This window comes from Hylobates moloch, unplaced genomic scaffold (genome assembly GCF_009828535.3).
Source record: "Hylobates moloch isolate HMO894 unplaced genomic scaffold, HMol_V3 SCAFFOLD_14, whole genome shotgun sequence".
NCBI classification, from domain to species: Eukaryota; Metazoa; Chordata; class Mammalia; order Primates; family Hylobatidae; genus Hylobates; species Hylobates moloch.
Window position 1 is genome coordinate 80,048,326 of NW_026652289.1, and position 19,838 is coordinate 80,068,163.

Consider the following 19,838-nt stretch of genomic DNA (forward strand, 5'->3'; position numbering starts at 1 on the left):
CTGTACTTCAGCCTGAGTGACAGAGCGAGATCCTATCTCTAAAACAACAGCAACAAGAAAAGAGATTAAAATTTAACTCACTTGTTAAGCATCCTATGAGTTACAGTATAATTTGCAACTAGAGGTGTGGAAAATAGAGAGCTGGATGTTGTATTAGTCTGTTTTTGTGCTGCTTATAAAGACATACCCGAGACTGGGTAATCTCTAAAGAAAAAGAGATTTAATGGACTCACAGTTGCACGTGGCTAGAGAGGCCTCACAATCATGTTGGAAGGCGAAAGGCACATTTTACTTACATGGCAGCAGACGAGAGAATGAGAACCATGTGAAAGGAATTTCCCCTTATAAAACCATCAGATCTCGTGAAACTTATTCACTACCACAAGAACAGTATTGGGGAAACCGCCCACATGATTCAGTTATCTCCGACTGAGTCCCTCCCACAACATGTGGGAATTATGGGAGCTACAATTCAAGATGAGATTTGGGTGGGGACACAGCGAAACCATATCAGATATGTTGCTTTACCAAAAATAACTACATATGATGTTGTTGTATGTTGATTCAGACTACAGAATTAGAACAGAGAAAACATTAATCTGAAAAACTTATCTGTTGAATTTTAGATTTGTTGATATCAATCACAAAATTTACATAACTATTAATGAACTTAAATATGCCTCAGTTATTAAGTACAATGAGTTCTGAGTTCCTCTTCAAAGAACCAGTATGTCAGTATGTTCAGCTTCCTTATATTTTGTTCTCCATTTTAAAGTTTAACTTCCTCATTCTTTTTTTTTTTTTTTTTTTTTTTTTTTTTTTGAGACGGAGTCTCGCTCTGTCACCCAGGCTGGAGTGCAGTGGCGCGATCTCGGCTCACTGCAAGCTCCACCTCCCGGGTTCACGCCATTCTCCTGCCTCAGCCTCTCCGAGTAGCTGGGACTACAGGCGCCCGCCACCACGCCCGGCTAATTTTTTGTATTTTTAGTAGAGACGGGGTTTCACCGTGGTCTCGATCTCCTGACCTCGTGATCCGCCCGCCTCCGCCTCCCAAAGTGCTGGGATTACAAGCGTGAGCCACCGCGCCCGGCCTACTTCCTCATTCTTTATGCCTCCTTGCCCCTAGTTTCAGTAAACAACCCCCTTCTAGCCTTTATACTCACATATTTAGAGTTCTTAGTCATCCTTAGTCACCTGCTCTGTCCTCAGTCATCTTAGTCACCTGCTCTGTAACCATCCTTCCTGCCGAAACTGCTCCCCCGCCACTCCAGTTCATACCCCTGCTCTCTTTAAAATAGCCTATCAGAATTAGCTTAGACTGTGCGGTCCAACCCTAGCCAATAGGGGAACAACATAGCAGTAGGGACTAGCTGCGTTAGGGATAAGAACCCCTTCCCCTCCCTTGTCCAGTGTGCTTTTGCAACCACTCCAGGCGTGATTGGCACCCTTCTGCAGAAGTAAATTGCCTTGCTGAGAAAGGTTTTTGCCAGAGTGCTGATTCTTCTTTGCGGCATCAAGCATTTGTTTCTAGCAAATTTGGGGGTAGTCCGGGATTCCCATTCTCCTCTGGGGAAGGGTCTCCGGTCCTCTCCCATAAGGAGGCACGCCCTGCGGCCTCATTGCGGCGGCCTTGTGTGAGGAATCGAGGCCCACTCAGTGTGATGAATAAACCCGGACTCTCAGCAACGCAGGAAGAAACAGACCAACAATTTGGGGGAAAAAAAATCATCACATACCAGGTAACCCTGTGCATAGACCAAGGTAAGAAATGTCACAAGAGTGACAAAGTATTTCCTTGGTGGTTGGGTTATCTTGGGAGGTTGAAAGTGTGTGAATGAGATGCACAACTGAGTGCAAAGCGAGTGTTGAGTCCAGATTTGTGGATTCGTAGTCACCTCATACAGCTTAGGGCAGCCCTCCTGTAAAGGAGTCTGGGTTGAGGGTTTATACCAACCTGCCAATCGCAAGAGGGATCTGATGTTCCCATTAGGGAAGCAGCCAGAGAAGGATAAAGCGAAAGTAGAAGAATGCGAGAAGCCTCCAGCAGAGGGTGTTGAGCCTCTAGGAAAGGAAGGTGTGAAATCTCCAGTAGAGGGAATTGAGCCTCACACAAACGTCCAGTAGTGGGGAAGGCAAAAAATTTCCAGTAGGGGAAATTGAGCCCTACCCCGAAAGTCAAGAAATGTCCAGTAGGGGAGATTGAGCCTTACCCCAATACCATCAAGATGGGAAATACCCCAAGTAAGGTAAGGGATAAAAAGTATAAAGCTAGCAACAATAATATTCCCCCTGATAGTCCCCTAGGCCTGATGTTGAAATATTAGAAGAATAATGAAAAGACCTTAGAGAAATGATAATAAAAAGAATTCGAGAGTCTAAACCCCGCATCCAAAACATTACAAAAGCTTTCAATAACAAGGAAAAGATGAAAGAGCTGTAAAATTCCTAAAAAGACTCAAAGAGCAAATGAGAAAATATGCAGGTCTATAATTAGAAGACTCCCCCAGATGAAAGATGTTAAAGCTTCATTTTGTAACTAATAGTTGGCCAGATATTAACAAGAAATTACAAAAGATAGAGAACTGGGAAGGTAAATCTATAGAAGAGCTTCTAAGAGAAGCCCAGAAAGTATATGTAAGAAGAGATGAAGAAAAAAACAGATGGCAAAAGTTCTGCTGTCCACCATACAACAAAGTACCCATGGGGCCAGAAGCTGTAAGGAAGCTAGACCCCCGCTCTCCAGGCAATATGAAGGGTACAAAAGAGTAAAGCCAGGAGGCTCAAAGGTAAAAAAGAAAAAAGGACAGAACGAATGTTTCAAATGTGGAAAATTAGGTCACTTTAAAAGAAAATGTCCCGAATGAGAAAAGGAAGAAAAAGTCATCCCACTTAGAGCTTTTGAGGAAGACTAGGGAAGTCAGGGGCTGTATCTTTTTTTATCTTGAGTCCCACCAACAGCCCTTGATAAATTTAGAAGTGGGACCTAAATTTGAGCTTATTACCTTTTTAATCAACTCAGGAGCAGCTCGCTCCTCAGTTTGTTACTTTCCATCTAGTGTAACTTGTTCACAAGAAGAACTTTTTATCTCAAGGGTAAAAGGAGAAGAGTTTAGAGCAAAAACTCTTAGAGGAGACAGAAGTGAAATATAAAAACTGATCAGTTAGTATCAAATTTATTAATTCTGGATGCAGGGACAAATCTATTAAGAGAATTAATTCTAAAATTAGGCTTAGGCCTCCAAATCAATCATGGAAAATTCCTCCCCTTCCTAAACTTGCTCACCGCCGCAGACAAAGAACACATTCATCCCAAGGTATGGTCAAAAGATGGGAATCAAGGAAGGTTACAGATTCCTCTGATTCATGTTAAATTTAAAAAACCCTAGAGAAATGTAAAGAGAAAGCAACACCCTATTCCTTTAAAAGCCAGGGTAAATTTAAAACCTATAATTGAAGGTCTTCTCCACGATGAGCTTCTTGAACCCTGTATGTCTCCCTGTAACACTCCAATACTGCCTGTAAAGAAGCCAGACAGGTCATACCAGTTAGCGTAAGACCTTAGAGCTATTAATCAGATAGTCCAAACCACCCACCCTGTTGTTACTAGTAACTGTCCCCATCCTAGCTTTACCTTCCCCTAGAACTGCCTTTTCGTCTCTTTGTCAATGTAAACAAAACAGTAGCCTTAGGAGTACTCACTCAAAAACATGGGGGCCACCGGCAGCCCATAGCCTTTTTGTCAAAAATTCTTGACCCTGTAATCCGAGGGTGGCCTAAATGTATTCAGTCTGTAGCAGCAACAGCCCTATTAACAGAAAAAAAAAAAGAAAATTAACTTTTAGAAGGAACTTCATTGTCAATACATGTCACCAAGTCAAAACTGTCCTTAATCGGAAGGCAGAAAGGTGGCTTATTGAATTAATAATTTTAAAATACGAAGCTATCCTGTTAGAGACCGATGATTTAACACTAACCACTGATAATTCGCTTAACCCAGCAGGTTTCCTGACTGAGAATCCAAATTTAAAGAGACCTGAGCATGAGTGTTCAGATTTAATTGATTGTCGTACTAAAGTCAGACCTGATTTAAGAAAGACCCCTTTCAAATGGGGCAGCACTTATTTATAGATGGCTCTTCCTGGGTAATTGAAGGAAAAAGACATAATGGGTACTAGTAGTCAATGGGGAACTCCTTGCAGAAGTAGAGTCAGGAATACTACTCCGTAATTGGTCTGCCCAAACATGTGAATTGTTTGCAATCAAGCCTTTAAAGCATCTGCAGAGCCAAGAAAGGACTATTTATACTGATTTCAAACATGCCTTCTGGGTAGCTCACACCTTTGAAAAAAAAAAATTGGAGCAAACAAGGTCTTCAAAGGCCAAGACCTGGTCCACAAGAATTAATCACTCAGGTATTAGGTAACCTCCAGTTGCCAGAAGAAATAGCTGTTGTCCATGTCCCAGGACATCAAAGAAGTATCTCTTTTGAAAGCTAGAGAAACAACCTTGCAGTTCAAATAGCCAAACAGGCTGCCATTTCCTCTGAAATGCCTGTTTTTCACCTAACCCCTTGCCTTCTTCCCCCAACTGCAGTTCCCATCTTCTTTCCCACTGAAAAAGAGAAATTAATAAAACTAGGGGCCAAAGAAAATTCAGAAGAGAAATGGGTGTTACCAGACCAAAGAAAAATGTTATCCAATTCCCTCATGAGAGACCTCTCCCATCTGCATCAAGAGACTCATTGGGGACCTCAAGCTATGTGTGATGCAGTCCTTTGGGTTTATGGATGTGTAGGAATTTACACTTTGGCATGACAGGTTACAGATAGTTGCCTAGTATGTAGGAAGACTAATAAGCAGACCCTCAGAAAACCACCTCTTAGGGGAAGGTATCCGGAATTAAGACTGTTCCAAAGTATCCAAGTGGATTACGCCAAGGTGCCCCCAATTGGTTGTCTAAAGTATTTATTAGTAATAGTAGATCACCTTACTCATTGGGTAGAAGCTATTTCCTTTCAAGTGCAACTGCTAATAATGTAGTCAAAACATTAGTTGAAAATATTACATCCAGGTTTGGATTAATAGGAAACATTGATTCAGATAATGGAACTCATTTCACTGCACATGCCATTAAGAAATTAGCCCAGGTACTGGATATAACATGGGAAATCATACTCCCTGGCACCCACCTTCATCAGGAAGAGTAGGGGAAAAAATGAACCAAACTCTAAAAAGCCACTTAAGCAAATTAGTCTTAGAGACTCGGTTGCCATGGACTAGATGCCTTCCCATTGCCCCGTTGAGAATCCGAACTGCTCCTCAGAGAGATGTCGGCTTATCCCCTTATGAAATGTTGTGTAAGTTGCTCTATTTGCACTCCACTGCTGACATTCCCATGTTCGAAACAAAAGATCAGTTTCTCAGAAATTATATACTTTTTTTTTTTTTTTTTTTTTTTTGAGACGGAGTCTTGCTCTGTCCCCCAGGCTGGAGTGCAGTGGCGCGATCTCGGCTCACTGCAAACTCTGCCTCCCGGGTTCACGCCATTCTCCTGCCTCAGCCTCCCGAGTAGCTGGGACTACAGGCGCCCGCCAACACGTCCGGCTAATTTTTTGTATTTTTAGTAGAGACGGGGTTTCACCATGTTAGCCAGGATGGTCTCGATCTCCTGACCTCGTGATCCGCCCGCCTCGGCCTCCCAAAGCGCTGGGATTACAGGCTTGAGCCACCGCGCCCGGCCAGAAATTATATACTTAGTTTATCTTCCACTTTCTCTTGCCTCAGAACTAAAAGTCTTTTAGCACAGGCACCACCCCTAGAGTTTCCAGTACACCAACAGCAGCCTAGGGTCCACATCCTTGTCAAAAGTTGGAGGGAAGGAAAACTTGAACCAGCTTAGGAAAGACTCTGCCTAGTGCTTCTAACCATTGAGAACACAGTTCAAACAGCAGAAATAGGATGGACTCATCACACCCAGGTCAAAAGAGCACCACCTCCTCCAGAATCATGGGCCGCTATTCTAGGGCTTACTCTAACCAAGCTAAAGCTAAAACGGGTTTGATCCTCTTATGTTGCATCTCTTTCTTTTCCCCATCTATTGCTAGTCCTCTTGTTATTAATGTAACTAGGTCGAGTTCACCCCAAACTATTACCTTTGATGCTTGCCTTGTGATGCCCTGTGGAGATGTGCCAAGCCAGAGGCAACTCTCCACTTCAGAAAAGTATCTTTGTCCTTCCTAGCTCTTCTCAGACTGGAATTCTGTTAACTGGGATAAGTTAGCTTGGGAAGAGTTTGACGGAGATTCCAGTATAAACTGAGAGTCTTGCCCTCCCAATACAAAGCTTTTATGCTGTAGTTGGTCCAACATTCTGTGGACCACTAAAGAGCAAGAACAGATTGCCCCAAGCAGTAGTTGTAATTTCCTAAAGCTATACATTCATTTTACTAAAGGAACAGCTTCCCCTAACTGGCAGCGAAACCAGTGCAATCCAGTACAGGTTATTATCTCAAACCCTCAAAGTTCTTCCCCTTCTCTAAGCCAATTTCCTTCTTTAAGCCAGTTTTATAATATGGGGGCTGAGGTTTCAGGAGCAGACCCTATCAGATCCTTTGAAATATTCTTCATTGCTCCCCTACCGCCTACACCTTCCCCTAAGCCTTCTTCCAGAACCTCCCACAACAAAACTTGTTCTTCCTCCATCTAATGACAAGACCAAGGTAGCTATTGTAGAAGTCAAAGACCTAAAACAAACGTTAGCAATTGAGACAGGATATCAAAATGCCAATGCCTGGTTGGAATAGATCAAATATTTCATCCGCACTTTAAACAAAAGCAATTGTTATGCTCGTGCGCACGGCAGGCCAGAGGCCCAGATTGTCGCCTTTCCACTGTGATGGTTCTCCAGTCAACCGGGCATGGGCTGTATGGTAGCTCTTTTCCAGGATTCCGCAGCCTGGGGTAACAAGTCATGCCAAGCTCTTTCTCTGCTATATCCCGAAGTTCAACACCTCACAGGTTAGCCCCTGAGGGCCATCCAGCTTCCGTCTCCCGACACTGAGTTCACTTTGTGTCTCTCACGACAAAGAGGAAACTTAGCATCCCTTAGAGACCTAAAAGGATGCAGTGAGCTTAAGACTTTCCAAGAGCTCACCAACCAGTCAGCCCTTATACACCCCCGAGCAGATGTATGGTGATGTTGTGGTAGACCTTTGCTGGACACTCTGCCAAGTAACTGGAGTGTCACTTGCGCCCTAGTCCAGTTGGCTATCCCTTTCACCCTGGCATTTCATCAACCAGAGAAAGAAAAAAACATAATATTGTAAAGCAAGGGAAGCCCCTTATGGGTCTTTCGACTCCCACGTTTATTTAGATACAATTAGAGTCCCACGAGGAGTACCAAATAAATTTAAGACCTGAGATCAAATAGCTGCTGGATTTGAGTCAATATTTTGGTGGGTGACAATTAATAAAAACGTAGATTAGATAAATTCCACCTATTACAACCAACAGCGGTTTATTAACTATACTAGAGATGCTGTTAAAGGAATAGCTGAGCAATTAGGGCCTACTAGCCAGATGGCTTGGGAAAATAGAATGGCCTTAGACATGGTATTAGCAGAAAAAGGGGAAGTTTGCATCATGATTGAAACTCAATGTTGTACCTTCATCCCAAACGAATACCGCCCCGATGAAAGTATAACAAAGGCATTGTAAGATCTAACTGCTCTATCCAATGAGTTAGCAAAAAACTCAGGAGTAAGTGACCCCTTCACAGGGTGGCTAGAAAAATGGTTTGGTAAATGGAAAGGGATCACAGCCTCCATCCTTACTTCTCTTGCAATTGTAGCAGTAGTGCTTATCCTTGTTGGATGCTGCATCATACCTCGCATCCGCGGGCTAGTCCAAAAACATACAGAAACAGCCCTTACTAAAACTTCTGTCAGTTCCCCTCCACCATATTCTGACAAGCTCTTTCTTTTAGAAAACTAAGCAGAACAGCTATGCTAAGACATGTTAAAGAAGTTTGAAGAGGAAGACCTGTAAAATTCAAAAGGGGGAAATTGTTAAGTACAATGAGTTTGGAGTTCCTCCCAGTATGTCAGTATGTTCAGCTTTCTTATACTTTGTTCTCCATTTTAAAGTTTAACTTCCTCGTTCTTTACACCTCCTTGCCCTAGTTTCAGTAAACAACCCCCTTCTAGCCTTTATACTCACATATTTAGAGTCCTTAGTCATCCTCAGTCACCTGCCCTGTCCTTAGTCATCCTTAATCACCTGCACTGTAACCATCCTTCCCGCTGAAACTGCTCACCCTGCCACTCTGGCTCATACCAAAATAGCCTATTGGAATTAGTGTAGACGGTGCGGTCCAACCCTAGCCAATAGGGGAACGACACAGCAGTAGGGACTAGCTGCATTAGGGATAAGAACCCCTTCTCCTCCCTTGTCCGGTATGCTCTTGCGACCACTCCAGGCACGATTGGCACCCTTCTGCAGAAGTAAATTGCCTTGCTGAGAAAGCTTTTTGCTGGAGTGCTGATTCTTCTTTACAGCACCAAGCATTTGTTTCTAACATCGACTATCTACTTTCATTTTTCAGGTTAAGAAATCTCCAAAACAGTTGGCTGCTTACATAAATAGGTAAGAGTTTCTTTAAAGTTTGTGGGGAACAACAAATATGAAAGCTGGGTAAGGATGACAATAAGGGAAAAAATAAACATTCTTTTATCATAATAATAATTAACTTATTGTCAGACAGCTCCTTTGTGCCAGTATCTGCACTAATAAACACATCAATATTGTCTCTGCTCCTTACAACAGTCCTACTCTATAGATAACATTACCGCTAACAGTTGATGAGAAAACTTATGATCAGATAAGTTAAGTGATTTGTTCAGAATCATATAGCTAGAAAAGTGGTAAGAATGACATTCATTCTCAGATTTGCCTAACTTCTAAAGGCACTTTCTATAAAACGACTGGTTTTCAAAGTGTGATTTGAGGACCTGTGGGTTCCTAAAGACCATTCATGGAATTTGTGAAGTCAGAATTACTTCCATAGCAATACTAAGACGTTGACTGTCTTCATTTTCATTCTCTTGTTTGAGGGTACAATATAATTTTTCAAAAAGCTATATGCCATTTGATATCACAATAGACTGAATGGAGAAGCAGAAATGAGAACCTAGCTGTCTTTTGTTAAACCAGATATTAGAGATATATAAAAATGTAAAACAGTACCATCCTTCTCACTTTTTAAAAAATTATTTTAGAAAATATGGGGTTTGGGTAAGATATTCCATATTAATATTAATATGTAATTAGTCTTTTTTTGAATGAATTAACAAATGATTTAAATTTTGTTTTAGTTTTTACACAGTAAATATCAATAGATATTATTCACATAAAAATTATTTTGGCCATGGCTCACACCTGTATTCCCAGCACTTTGGGAGGCCAAGGTGGGTGGATCATGAGGTCAAGAGATCGAGATCATTCTTGCCAACAGGGTGAAACCCTGTCTCTACTAAAAATACAAAAATTAGTTCAGCATGGTGGCACACGCCTGTAGTCCTAGCTACTTGGGAGGCTGAGGCAAGAGAATCATTTGAACCTGGGAGGTGGAGGTTGCAGTGAGCCGATATTGCGCCACTGCACACCGGCCTGGCAACAGAGAGAGACTCTGTCTCAAAAAAAAAAAAAAAAATATTTTGAGTCATTAATAATTTTTAAGAGGGCAAAGCATCCTGACACTAAAACGTTTGAGAACCACTGTATTAAACCATGAGGCTTGCTCTATCGTGTTCTTACTCAAATAAACTAATATACTTCAGCTTAATTAAATTTTAAAATATTCAAACTTGCAGTCTTATTTGCCACTTTGTTAGAAAAAGATCAGGTTTCTAGAAAATGTTGTGATCTTCTTACTCCCAGAATGGCCTTTAATATTTCATTTTTAAAAGCATTCTGGTTATTATGTGTCTTTTTTATTTGGCATAAAATGTCATCCTTTACATTGTCTTCCAGATAATTTGTAATTTCCCTTTTACTTTTCTCCTCAACTCAGAATTAAGATTTTTCAAATTCTATTTACTTCTAATTTTAGTGGATTACAATCACAAAATATAGCCTATTAATTCTCTGTTTAAAAACTTTTAAAGGATTTCATATGGTTCTTTTTCATTTAAGAAAATAAATTCTTTTTACAGAACAGTTGGACAAACTGTGAAAAGCCCAGATAAACTTCGTAAAGTGATCTATCGCAGAAAGAAAGTTCATCATCCCTTTCCAAATCCTTGTTACAGAAAAAGACAGTCCCCTGGAAGTGGGGGCTGTGACATGGCAAATAAAGAAAATGAACTGGCTTGTGCAGGCCACCTGCCTGAAAAATTACACCATGATAGTCGAACATATTTGGTTAACTCCAGTGATTCTGGTTCTTCACAGACAGAAAGCCCATCATCAAAATATAGTGGGTTTTTTTCTGAGGTAAGTCTTTTCTCTAACTCATGTCTAGTTTAACTTTGTTCCTGTTATAATCTCGATTTTTTTCTTTGCCATATTCCACTAGCAGAATAATTTGTCACCTATTGAATGTAGACTTATTTGAGTCATAGTAACTCCCTGAGACAATTTTCTAGATTAACCAAATTTGAATTAATAATTTATTCCATTTCTCTAAGATGGGATGAAATGCTTAGCAGGCTGCTAAAACTATCCAGAACGACAAGTTAGCCAGTAGAGATATAAAGGAAGGGAAAAGAAGAAATCTTGCCTAAAAAAGTGGAGCACTAGGCCGGACACGGTGGCTCATGCCTGGAGCCCGAGGTGGGTGGATCACGAGGTTAGGTGTTTGAGACCAGCCTGGCCAACATGGTGAAACCCCGCCTCTACTAAAAATACAAAAATTAGCCGGGCATGGTGGCGGGCACCTGTAATCCCAGCTACTCAGAAGGAGGCTGAGACAGGAGAATCGCCTGAACCCAGGAGGCAGAAGTTGCAGTGAGTTGAGATCGCACCATTGCACTCCAGCCTGGGCAACAGAGCGACTCCATCTCAAAAAATAAAAAATAAAAAGAAGGACAACATCTGCAGGCGGATCACCTGAGGTCAGGAGTTTGAGGCCAGCCTGGCCAACATGGTGAAACACCCTGTCTCTACAAAAGTACAAAAATGACCCGGGCATGATGGCGGGTGCCTGTAATCCCAGCTGCTTGGGAGGCTGAGGCAGAAGAATCACTTGAACCTGGGAGGCAGAGGTTGCAGTGAGCCACGATCATTCCATTGCACTCCAGCCTGGGCAAGAGAGCAAGACTCCATCTCAAAAAAAAAAAAAAAAAAAGTGGACCACCGAAGCCAGTTATCCAGACCCATTTTGCCGGGCTCTCAATATTGCCTAGTTAAAGCATAGTTCAGGCAAACCTGCTGTGGTTTGCTGCTCTTCTGGCTCAAGCAAAACTGGTTAACAGACTCAAAAGCGTTTTTGAGAGTGATAGAAATATTCTAAAACTGGGCCTGGCCAACATGGCAAAACCTCATCTCTACTAGAAATACAAAAATTAGCTAGGCATGGTGGCACACTTTGGGAGGCCAAGGCAGGTGGTCAGGAGTTCAAGACCTGCCTGGCCAACATGGCAAAACCCCATCTTTACCAAAAATACAAAAATTACCCAGGCGTGGTGGTGCACGCCTGTAATGCCAGCTACTTGGGAGGCTGATGCTCAATAATTGCTTGAACCTGGGAGGCAAAGGTTGCAGTGAGCCAGGATCTTGTCACTGCCCTCCAGCCTGGGTTACAGAGTGAGATTCTGTCTCAAAAAAAAAAACAAAAGTGGGCAAAGGACACAATAGACACTTTTCAAAAGAAGACATACATGTAGCTGACAAGCATATGAAAAAATGCTCAGCCTAAATGCTAAACCTAAAATCACTAATCATTAGAGAAATGCAAATCGAAACCACAGCAGGATATCATCTCATACCAGTTAGAATGGCTATTATTAAAAAGTCAAAAAATAACAGATTCTAGCAAGGTTGTGGAAAAAAGAGAACACTTATACAATGCTGGTGACAATGTAATTTCGTTTCAGCTGTCGTGAAAGCAGTGTGACAATTTTTCAAAGAACTTAAAACAATCTCATTATTGGATATATACCCAAAGGAATATAAAACATTCTACCATAAAAACACATGTATGCGTATGTTCATCACAGCACTATTCACAATAGCAAATACATGGAATCAATCGAAATGCCCATCAATGGTAAACTGGATAAAGAAAATGTGGTGCATATACACCATGGAATACTGTATGCAGCCATAAAAAGAATGAGATCGTTTCATTTGCAATCACACGGGTGAACCTGGAGGCCATTATCCTAAGCGAACTAATACAGGAACAGAAAACCAAATACTTCATGTTCTCAGTTGGAGTGGGAGCTAAACACTGCGCTAGTGCATATGGACACAAAGATGGGAACAACAGACATGAGGCCTACCTTAGGGTAGAGGGTGAGAAGAGCGTGAGGATCAAAAAGCTACCTATCAGTTACTGTGCTTATTACCTGTGTGACGAAATAATCTGTACACCAGACCCCCACAACATGCAAACTACCTATATAACAAACCTGCACATGTGCCCCTGAACATAAAATAAGTTTGTTTTGTTTTGTATTTTGAAACAGGGTCTCTCACTCTATCACCCAGGCTGGGGTGCAGTGGTGCAATCTTGGCTCACTGCAACCTCCACCTCCCAGGTTCAAGCAATCCTCCCACCTCAGTCTCCAGAGTAACTGGGACTACAGGCATGTGCCACCACACCCAGCTGATTTTTGTATTTCTTATAGCGACAGGGTTTTGCCATGCTCCCCAGGTTGGTCTCGAACTACTGAGCTGAAGCGATCAACCTGCCTCAGCCCCAGCCCAAAGTGCTGGGATTACAGGTGTGAGCCACGGTGCCTGGCCAGAATAAAAGTTCTTTTTAAAAAGTTTCAGTTGTGCATTTTAAAAACTACCCCAGTGAGACATCTTTCTCAAGAACCTCCTTTTACTTTACATTCTAATTTTCACTACTTTTCACTAAACCTTACATTTAACTAATAGGTTTAATGATTATTCTTGTTTCATACCTGTTTTCTTGATTGACCAGTACCTGCTCTAAAAATCTAAATCTGAAAGTGATACCATAGCATCTTAGCCAAGTTAAAATACATATAACCATTGACCTAGCTGTTCCAATTGTAAAATTAATTTTGACAAAAGTATCTGTACAAGTGCACATATTTACATATATCAGGATGTCCGCTGATGCATGGTTTTGATAGGTAAAAACCAGAATCTAAATAAATTATGGTATATAAAGACTAGAGAATATGCTATTGTTTTTTGTTGTTATTGTTGTTTTTAAGAGATGAGGTCTCACTGTCTCACTGTCTTTCCCAGGCTGGACTCAAACTCCTGAGCTCACGTGGTTCTCCCACCTCAGGTTCCCAAGTAGCTGGGAATATAGGCACACAACACTGTGCCAGGCTATGCTGTTGTTCTTTAAAAGTGAAGTTGGGCCTGGTGTAGTGGCTCATGCCTGTACTTCCAGCACTTGGGAGGCCAAGGCGGGCGGATCATGTGAGGTCGGGAGTTCAAGACCAGCTTGGCCAACATGGCAAAACCCCATCTCTACTAAAAATAGAAAAATTAGTGGGGTGTTGTGGTGGGTACCTGTAATCCCAGCTACTCGGGGAGGCTGAGGCAGGAGAATTACTTGAGCCCGGGAGGCGGAGGTTGCAGTGAGCTGAGATTGCGCCACTGCACTCCAGCCTGGGCAACAGAGCAAGACCCTGTCTCCAAAAAAATAAGCTTGATCTGTGTTTTGACATTGAAAAATGTTCATATAGGTAAAAAAGCAAGGTTTTGAACAATATAGGTAATTAATTTTTCAGAGTGTTTATATGTGTACTTAATTTGTCTTTGTCTAGAAAATGGTCTGGAAAGATACATATCAGTCTCTTAACTGTGATTATTTCTGCGGAGTGATATTGGATGTTTTTGTGGGCAGGTAGAGAGTTTTTACTTTTTATCTTACATAGTTCTGTGTTAAACACATTAGAACAGGAAAATGACACTTCATTACTTAACAATAAATAGATAAATTTAAATGATACTACAACACTTGTCAAAAACTGAGTTTTTGTGATTCTCATGCCATTCAGTTGGTAATGACTAGCCTGTATGTTTACATTTTTCTTTTATCCATGTTATAAATTAAGTCCTAGTTTATAGGTCAGCTAAAAATAATTTTACAATTTATTGGATTCTAAAAGAAAAATGGTAGCTAATAAAAAGTATAAATGGGTCTTAAATTTGTTCAGATCATTTGTTTACTATGGTCAACTGCAGTATTCCTTTTTATGGGCCAGTAAAAGGAGTTACCTTTGCATGATTTTTAACTATGTCTACCAGAACGATTTAGTAAAAAAATAGTTTCATACCCTGTTTTGGTGTGCTTTTTAACAAATCAGATTATTGCCTTTCAGGTTTCTCAGGACCATGAAACAATGGCCCAAGTTTTGTTCAGCAGGAATATGAGATTGAATGTAGCTTTAACTTTCTGGAGAAAGAGAAGTATAAGTGAACTTGTAGCTTATTTGTTGAGGTAAGTGTGACCTTTTATCCTCTTTGTTCAATCACTTTTTTTCTGAGACAAGGTCTTGCTTTGTCATCCAGGTTGGAGTACAGTGGCACAATCATGGCTCACTGCAACCTCAATCTGCTGGGTTCAAGCAGCCCTCCCACCTCAGCCTCCCAAGTAGCTGAGAGTACAGGTGCACATCACCACACCTGGCTAATTTTTAAAAAAATTTTTTGGAAGACATGAGGTGTTATGTTTCCCGGGCTGTTCTTGAACTCCTGAGCTCAGGTGAACCTTCTTCATTATTCTAAACTGCCTATATGTAGTTTAAGTAGAGACAGTATGGCTTAAATTACATTCATCACCTATCTAAGAGTAACCAAAATACAGAAAACAATGTTTTATCAGATTGAACAAAGCTGTTACCTTTCCTGTCATTCTTACCTATAAAACTAAGAGATAATGATATGGGAAAACTAACCTTCTAAAAATCCCTTTTGAGGCCAGGTGTGGCAGTTCTTGCCTGTAATCCCAGCATTTGGGAAGGTTGAGGTGAGAGAGTCACTTGAGCCCAGGCGTGAGAGCCTGAGCAACATAGCAAGACTCCATCTCTACAAAAAATAAAAATAATAAGCCAGGCACGGTGGTACATGCTTGTGGTCCCAGGTACTTGGGAGGATCACTTCAACCCAGGAGTTGGAGGTTGCAGTAAGCTGTGATTATGCAACTACATTCCAGCCTGGGCAACAGAATGAGACCCGTTTCTTAAAAAAAAAAAAAATTAGTAAAAATAAAAAGTAAACATCCCTTTTGAGTGGGAGTTTGAAGCATTACTTTCCTCATTGTATTCGAGTCTCTCAGATGTTACCTTAGGGAAGCCTTCTTTGACCAACTTATTTTAAAATACCTATTTCTCCACTCCCTATCTCCCTTTCCTGTTTTATTTTTCTCCATAGCACTTACATCAACCTGCTCTATATGTCTTATGTCTTGTTATTTGTTTATTGCCTGTCTCGGTCCCACCCCCCAACCCCCACACTTGCTCACGCACTGGAATACAAGCCCTGCGTCTTTGTTCATTGCTGTATCCACAGACATGACTCATTGTAGATACCAACATTGTTAAATGAATGAATTTCTCAAAAGCAGTGTGAATAATCATAATATGAAAGTAAATAAGGAAATCAGCTCTCTAAGGCAATGCTATTCTTTTTATACTCTCAGGATAGAAGATCTTGGCGTTGTGGTAGATTGCCTTCCTGTGCTCACCAATTGGTAAAAACAATATTTTTCAGAAAAAAAGTAAGATTAAAGGAGGTCAAATTATGGCCCATCCATATTTTTATAACTTGGTATTTATTTTAGTTTACAGGAAGAAAAACAATATATCTCACTTGGCTGCTGTGTAGACTTGTTGCCTCTAGTAAAGTCACTACTTAAAAGCAAATTTGAAGAGTAAGTGCTAATCTGAATCTTGATTCATTTTTCTTTTTCAACATCCTTGATTTTGTGCTTTGTGAGTACATAGTAGATTGGGCTAAATGAGACATACAAGGTTTCTGTTTTCAAGAAGCTAATAGTACAATTAGGAAAAGAATATGAAATGACTAAAGGGCAATTATAAAAGCATCTGTAAACAAATTACATGAGATATACTTTTGTGAAATAGATATGAAGGTAACAAATTGTTAAAAGGGAAGAGACCAATGTGTGTGTGTGTTTTTTGGGAGGGAAGGTATCATCTCTTATAAGAAGGGTTCTTAGATGAAAACACTTGAATTTTGTAACAAAATGTCATTTCAGATATGTTATAGTTGGTTTAAACTGGCTTCAAGCAGTCATTAAAAGGTGGTGGTCAGAACTATCATCCAAAACAGAAATTATAAATGATGGGTGAGTATACCTTTAAAGATAAACTCATGCTGAAATTTTCTTCAGGAAAGCAGCTTGATTAAACTAGGTAATAATTTTATCCCATTATCATCAGTGTATGATATTTATTCTTTTTATGTTCAGAGAGATACTAACTTAAGATACTGTTCATTTGTGAAAACCACACCTGGAAATTGAATTCCGGAGCCTACCAACGTCCTGTATCTCTTCTTCTGGCACAACCCTACCCTTCATTTTAGAAGAAAAACACAATGGTGTTTAATTCTTATATTCATTATATGAGTAAGGGAGGAAAAAGAGATGCCCACAGTAGAATAAGGAATGGAGGCACCCTGCAGGGTCCTTTAGCCTAGACATTAACCTGAGAGTCCGGTGTTGATGTTTACAGTTCTAAAAACTGTATTATTACTGCCTTGATGTGAAAATTTGTGGGTATTCTACCAGAGTATACCCAGATTATCATGAAACCACAGAAAAATATCTCCCAACAGTTTCCTTAAAGTCCATAATTTTGGGTCAGGCATGGTGGCTGATGCCTGTCTGTAATCCCAGCACTTTGGGAGGCCAAGAAGGGCAAATCACTTGAGCTCACAAGTTTGAGACAGCCTGGGCAGCATGATGACACCCCATCTCTACAAAAAATACAAAAATTAGCCAGGCATGGTGGTGTGTGCCTGTAGTCCCAGCTACTCAGGCTGAGGCAGGAGAATCGCTTGAGCCCAGGAGGTGGAGGTTGCAGTAAGCCGAAATGGGACAACTGCACTCCAGCCTGGGCGATAAAGCCAGCCCTTGTCTCAAAAATAAATAAATAAATAAATAAAAGTCCACAATTTCTTTTGTAGGCTCTCAAAATTTTCTACTTCACACCAAGGAATGTCCAAATGTTCCAAACGCCTGGTCATTTTCTTACCTGCTTTGACAACTAAATAACCTTTAATTTTCTTTTTTTTTAATTGAAATCAAGTAAGACATTTTATTAATTTTGGAATTGAAAAAACATCTTTTGTTTTTTCCAAGAATTAATTAAATTGGAGGTGTTTGGTGGTATTATGTGGATAAACCTTTAATTTTCGTGACTGACACGTATTATTCTAAAAGTTATTTGACTTTTTTAAAATTTCTTTTTTTTTTTTTGAGACAGAGTCTCGCTCTGTCGCCCAGGCTGGAGTGCAGTGGCGCAATCTCGGCTCACTGCAAGCTCCGCCTCCCGGGTTCACGCCATTCTCCTGCCTCAGCCTCTCCGAGTAGCTGGGACTACAGGCGCCCGCCACCACGCCCGGCTAATTTTTTTTGTATTTTTAGTAGAGACGGGGTTTCACCATGGTCTCGATCTCCTGACCTCGTGATCCGCCCGCCTCGGCCTCCCAAAGTGCTGGGATTACAAGCGTGAGCCACCGCGCCCGGCCTGACTTTTTTAAAATTTCTCTCCACGTTCCCGAATGTTTTATTTCAAATAGCATCATTTTCTCCTGAAAAATACCTGAAACATTTTAGAACAGTTTTTATTGTGCATATTTATGATGAAAGTTTATATCTTAATATATTTGCTTTCTCATTTTCTTCCTTTTTTTCTTTTAGAAATATTCAAATTTTAAAACAACAATTAAGTGGATTATGGGAACAGGAAAACCATCTTACCTTGGTTCCAGGATATACTGGTAATATAGCTAAGGTAATCTATATTTAAGCTTATAAATTAAACATTAAAAATTAGAAATAATATTTTACATTTATTTATATTTATATATTTAAAAATTAGAAATATATTTTTAATAGAAATATATTTTTAATAGAAATAGAAATATATTTTTAATAGAATATTTATTAGAAGGAATAATTTTAATAGAAATATATTTTAATAGAAATATATTTATATATTTAAAAAATAGAAATTTAAATATATATATTAAATATATATTTAAAAATTAGAAATAATATTTTACATTTTTCAAGTCTCTAGGCAAAATAATATGGTACTGTTCTAATGTCTAAAGTCAATTTCGTATTTTCAAATGCTTCAGGTCCTCTGCATATAACTGTGACCTTGGCAGCAAGCACAGGAATTGGCCATTGAACATGTTTCATGTACAGCCCCTGAAATGTTATGCTAGAGGATATTTACAGAGGGTTTTAATCAGAGAAAAGTATTTGAAAAAATTTTGAGAATCCAGTAAGGACAGCATCAGAAAACAAGATGAGGAACTCAGGAAACAAGGGATAAGGAACATAATTAAATGGTTTTGGAAATTAAGTTTTACTTTTGCTAATGTTATGCTTTCTGAGATGGTAAACTATTTAAATCACAGTGAATTTGACTTTGGTCTTTATTGATTTGTCTCATAAAGGAAAAAGTAAAAATTGCTAGTTTGAATTTTAATATTTAAACTCCAGAAAACATTGGTAGTTAGGCCGGGCACAGTGGCTTACTCCTGTAATCCTAGCACTTAGGGAGGCCAAGGCAAGCAGATCACCTGAGGTCAGGAGTTCGAGACCAGCCTGGTTGGTGAAACCCCGTTTCTACTAAAAATACAAAAAATTACCTGAGTGTGATGGCGCCTGCCTGTAATCCCAGCTACTTGGGAGGCTGAGGCAGGAGAATCACTTGAACCCGGGAGGCGGAGGTTGTGATGAGCTGAGATCACGCCATTGCACTCCAGTTTGGGCAACAGAGTGAAACTCTGTCTCAAAAAAAAAAAAAAGAAAAGAAAAAACATTTGTAGTTAAAAATTAATTGAAGAAAAAATTGTCATTAAGAAATAATTTTACTCTATTACTGGGCCTACTGCTATCATAAATGGGCATTAGCCAGGAATATAAAAAGCATTTTTTGGTTTTAAAAGCATTCTTTAGTTTTAAATATATATATTTCTAAATAAGAGGATTTAGTTATAAAATTTTTCTCGGAGACAAAACAGCTTCTTAGAATTCAGGGGGAAAAAATACAATGCTAAGGGAAACAGAGGCTTGGGCAAACCTAGGTAGCCTTGAGGGATAATCTGGCTTCTACTCCAAGATCGTAAGTTCAGATCTTACAGGAGACAGAAGCTTTCAGGGAATTAATGTAGCTGAGGGAAGAAGAGCAAATGGGAGTGATACCAACAGTGACCAACCAGAAGCTTATCTCCTGTCAAAGTGACAGCCACAGAGGAGCTCTGGCCATTGCTATGGAAGACCATGGCCCCTCTCCCCCCCAAAAAAAATTTCTCAGATACCTTCAAACAAAAGAAGCAAAATAGAAGCAAAATGATATATCAACCAAGTTTGTTACCACTGTGTGGGATTTTACTCTATAGAATTCTTTTTTTTTTTTTTTTTTTTTTT

General features: G+C 40.0%; 1 protein-coding gene across 4 annotated transcripts in view; it reads left to right on the plus strand.

The window, feature by feature from the left end:
- Positions 1-19,838, plus strand: part of KATNBL1 (katanin regulatory subunit B1 like 1) — an 85,099-nt gene that overhangs the window by 58,269 nt on the left and 6,992 nt on the right. For 3 of the 4 annotated variants that reach the window (XM_058427734.1, XM_032175193.2, XM_032175194.2), the window contains 7 exons: positions 8,601-8,641; positions 10,210-10,489; positions 14,530-14,648; positions 15,849-15,899; positions 15,990-16,079; positions 16,428-16,517; positions 18,096-18,189. In XM_058427734.1, the coding sequence (XP_058283717.1) occupies positions 8,601-8,641; positions 10,210-10,489; positions 14,530-14,648; positions 15,849-15,899; positions 15,990-16,079; positions 16,428-16,517; positions 18,096-18,189 (765 nt within the window). The remainder of the gene's footprint in view (positions 1-8,600; positions 8,642-10,209; positions 10,490-14,529; positions 14,649-15,848; positions 15,900-15,989; positions 16,080-16,427; positions 16,518-18,095; positions 18,190-19,838) is intronic. The other variant, XM_032175196.2, reaches the window with a different exon arrangement.